This window comes from Engystomops pustulosus, chromosome 6, assembly GCF_040894005.1.
Source record: "Engystomops pustulosus chromosome 6, aEngPut4.maternal, whole genome shotgun sequence".
NCBI lineage: Eukaryota > Metazoa > Chordata > Amphibia > Anura > Leptodactylidae > Engystomops > Engystomops pustulosus.
Window position 1 is genome coordinate 152,845,316 of NC_092416.1, and position 4,391 is coordinate 152,849,706.

The 4,391-nt window shown below is 37.7% G+C and overlaps 1 protein-coding gene across 1 annotated transcript; it reads right to left on the reverse strand.

The window, feature by feature from the left end:
• Nucleotides 1-928: 928 nt before the first annotated feature.
• LOC140065987 (olfactory receptor 11L1-like) lies at nt 929-1,861 on the reverse strand. The gene has a single exon (XM_072113550.1). The coding sequence runs from the start codon at nt 1,859-1,861 to the stop codon at nt 929-931; it is 933 nt and encodes a 310-aa protein (XP_071969651.1).
• Nucleotides 1,862-4,391: the final 2,530 nt, after the last annotated feature.

The following is a 4,391-nucleotide window of genomic DNA, read 5'->3' on the forward strand; positions in this document are numbered from 1 at the left end:
ACGTATATAAAGCACAATGCTGCAGGGGGACACATGTATTATGGAACATGATAATAACACAAGCAAATCACACTCACCAAGAGTGTTTTAGTTCAGCCGTGACCTCTTCCCATGCACGATGTTTAACAGTATGATTTGAGTACTCCTCATGGCGCTTATCCCATAACACCGGATTCGCATGCACCAATGAAATCAACTTCTCCATGGAAAGGAAGGACATTCTTGCAGAATCAAGTTTGCAGAATCAAGATCAAGATTTGCAGGCCTGCAAATGTTCTTCTGTCACCCTGCCCCCTGGTTCAGGTCACAATGGATACGGCCCGTATATACGGCAGCCATACAGTGCAGCACGTATTTAGCCCGTATTTATGCGTTCCCATTCATTTCTATGGAGCGTACGGGACCGATATACAGGTGAAAATAGGACATGTTCTATATTTTTTTACAGGCAGAATACGTCATGGCACGGTACGGGCAATATACGTGCAATATAAATGAACGGACGTATACTAGAAATGAATGTGGCCGTATGTAACACGTAAAAAAACGTTACGGATACGGCTGTTTTTATACAGTAGTGTGAATGTAGCCTAACAGAGTAATTTCAACAAGAGAATAATTTATTATGAGTATTTCTCAAAATAGTGCTAACAGCTACTAATAAGCCTTAGGGTTCATGCACACTAACATATGGGGGACGTATATATGGCCACAAATTTACAGCCACATATACTACCACATAGAGTATACATCACTCATGGTTGTCTATGGCGCCTGAGCTTGGTACAGTGAGCATGATGTGTGCCAATACATTAGTGCATGAGCCCTTTTACAGTACAACATACATTGCTTTCAATTACAAGTACTGTTTCAGAACTTTACATATCAAGAATAAAACCACACGGATTCATAATTTTATTGAGAGTATCTAAAACATATTAGAATTACTATGAACTGAAGAAAATTGCAATGCTGTCTTTATGTCCTGGTTTCTAAGACTATATATTATAGGGTTAAAAAGAGGAGTAAATACAGTGTGTAGTAAAGAAATAATCTTATTTAGGAGCAATGAATTTCCTTTAGATGGGATCATGTATTTAGCTAATAGTGTCCCATAAAATGTACATACAACAATAAGATGAGAACTGCAGGTAGAAAAGGCTTTGTGTTTGCTGGTTGTAGATGGAATCCTTGCTACAGTGTGGAAGATATACACATAGGTTACAATGATAAAAACACAGGGTAAAATAAATATAGGCATAGAAAATAAAAACACTTCTAGTTCTACAAGAGAAGTATCTGAGCATGAAAGCTTCTGTAGAGGAAAGAGGTCACAGTAAAAGCTATCAATTTTATTGTCAAGACAAAAGTCAAAGTTTGATATAGGTAAGACTCCTGTAATATTAAGAGTAAGACCCAGAACCCATGGCCATACTGAAAGACAGATTTGGCACTTAAGGTTCATTATACTAGAGTATCTTAGGGGGTTGCAGATGGCCAAGTATCGATCATAGGACATCACCGACAGAAGAAAACATTCAGTAATAGTTGTGCCACTATAGAAGTATAATTGGGTTAAGCAGCCAACCAAGGTTATTATTTGTCCTCCTAGTATGATGGCAGCGAGCATGTTAGGAACAATGGTTGCGGAAATCATAAGATCAGAAATAGAAAGATGACAGAGGAAGTAATACATGGGGGTCTGGAGCCGGACATTGGTGGAAACTATTATGATGATCAGAAGGTTTCCTATAACTGTGAAAAGAAAGATCAGCAAGAAAAGAATAAAGAGTAGAATTCTGAAGTTTTGGAGGTTTCCGAAACCCAAAAGAACCAATTCTGTAAACCTTGTGTGGTTCATTGTACATAAACTGAAACCGATTTTTAATCTGGAATATAGAAGTGGAGTTCATTCTAAAGAACAACAGATTATATTATTTATAAAAAGAAAAAATAATTTTTCAGCTCACTGATCATACTGATAACAAATGTGCAGGTCGCCTTATTCGGACTGGAGAAGTGCAACACAATATGGAAAAAGAATTTGGCGTTCCGCACAAGATGTAGCTTAAAATCCTTTAGCTTTAATATTCATCCAACTTCATAAAATTACAGCAACACATGATGACCACTACAGGTGAAAAAGTGGATTACGTGTCATGGCGATGACACCGCTGCCTCGTCACGTGACTTGGGGTACAACTGTATAGGTTAATTTAGCCTACTCAAACTTGCGCTAACCTTTCACTCAGGACACAAATTGAAGATAAATAAATCACACTTCTACAGCTCCAGCACCCCAATTATTAATCTGCTGCCACCACTTATTGCATTTATACTGGGACCAATAAGTATTCCACTCTACATCCACTTTTGCTACTCAAGCAGTCACCTTGGTACACCACTAGACATGCACACTCAGCACTCCAGCAGTCACACAGCTAATCACACTTTACAAGGCTATGAGGTCGCAGAGCATTCAGGGACCAAAATTAAAATTAACGCTTTAGTTAAAAAAGGTGATCAGTGCGTAAAAAATAATAGTGCGAGAAAAATAACAGAAACTTACAAATTAAATAAATGCCTGACTCCCTGGAGATGGGAGAAATATGGAACACACTCAGCTTGTCTTAGCAGCCCCCAAAGAGTGAACACTATTTCCTGTATCTCATATTGTTTTATAAGATCTCTGTTTAGTTCAGGTTTAAAATCTCCCATTGGTTAATTAGTCCACAGGGTCATTCAGGATTGGACAAAGTGCTAACAGTTCTTTGTTTCCAAGTCCTGCTGCAGGAAGGGGGGTTGTGAAGAAGAGATGACCATATGTCTTTTGAAGTCATCACAGAACATTCTTCAGGTCATAGTTTATCAAGCTGTAAAGATCTCTAGGATTTTGTAAAAGATGCCTGGACACTTCAATAAATGGCAATTGTCATATAGTTCAACAAAGTTATTAATTGCCGCAGTTAAACAAATCTTACACATTCCAGATTAATATTTCCTTGACACTGCGCGTTTCGGGCATACACTACACCCTTACTCAAAAAAGTAAAAGCACACAAATTTTGCACCTCCATAAATGTACAAATTTAGACTACATTACTGTCCTCGTTTTTAGGCCGTATGACAACAAAATTAAAGAAAATAAAGTAAAATATATGCCAAAATTTACATTTTTTTAATCACCCATCGCACAAAAAATTATATTATTCGCGATCAAAGAACTTTATGGACACCAAATGTATACAAATAAAATATACAGGGGTTTTCACAAAAAATAAACACTCACACAATCACATACTTCCTTATGGGGTCACCATTCACCAGGGGTCACGGTGTTTATCAGGTTTGTTTCCTATTGTGTTGACTGGGGAGGACAAAAACAAATCAATTTCTGCTTCATCTATTTTGCTTGAAACCATATGAAATCTTAATGTATCACATTGTAATCTAACATTGTGAATCTGTACAAGTCACGGAACAACTGTGCAGTAGAGCGCTTATTACCAATGTTACAATGTTTTACCAATCTAAAATGTAATCTATACTATTTTTGTTTATTAAATAATGTTGTAGACATTGAGGGTTGCATCACGGGGCTTATATCAGTTTTCTATCTTTAAGATGTCTCACAATTGTTTGCACCTAATTTGTACGTTTCTTTTGGACTGATCCAACACACTGGACTTTTCACTCATAACTTTCAACAGATTTATCATGTAAATTCATGTGTGGTAGAGTTATCTTTCAAAAAATACAAAACTGATAAAAAACCTACTACAATTGACAAGTGGCAGGGACCTGACTGCATCGGTAGCAGTCATAGCAGCTGCAATAGGGCCCACAGTGTTCGGGGGCCCAGGCATCCAACCTGACACACTTATGAATGGAGGGCTGCACATTGTACATATGTGTATAACAGTACACAGCATGAATCGGCAGCTCATATAAGAAATTTTGGGGAGAGGGAGAGTACAGAAGAGTTACAGGATTAGGGATCTCTCATCTCTAATTCCTGCCATGTACTTCCCCCATATAGTCAGCAGCTACTGTGACAGATCTGTGTAAGTGTATAAATGTATATACCAGTGCATAAATAAATGTGCATAAGTGTATAAATGTGTGACAAATATGTACATTTTCAGAGGTGTTAGTGGGTTCCCATTCAGAAGTCTGCTTAGGGGTTCTGCCTCTCATAGTTACACCCCTGCCCGGTGGTGCAGGAAACATTATCTATTGGTTGCAATGCACTCCAAATATTAACTCCTCCTGCCCTAAAATGAAACCACATTTATCAAGCCACAAAAATACATTTTTGAGGACATTCCGAAAAACTGTAGTAAGATCCTCTTTAATAACAAATTTGTCCCTTTGCCTGCTTAGAAATTTTA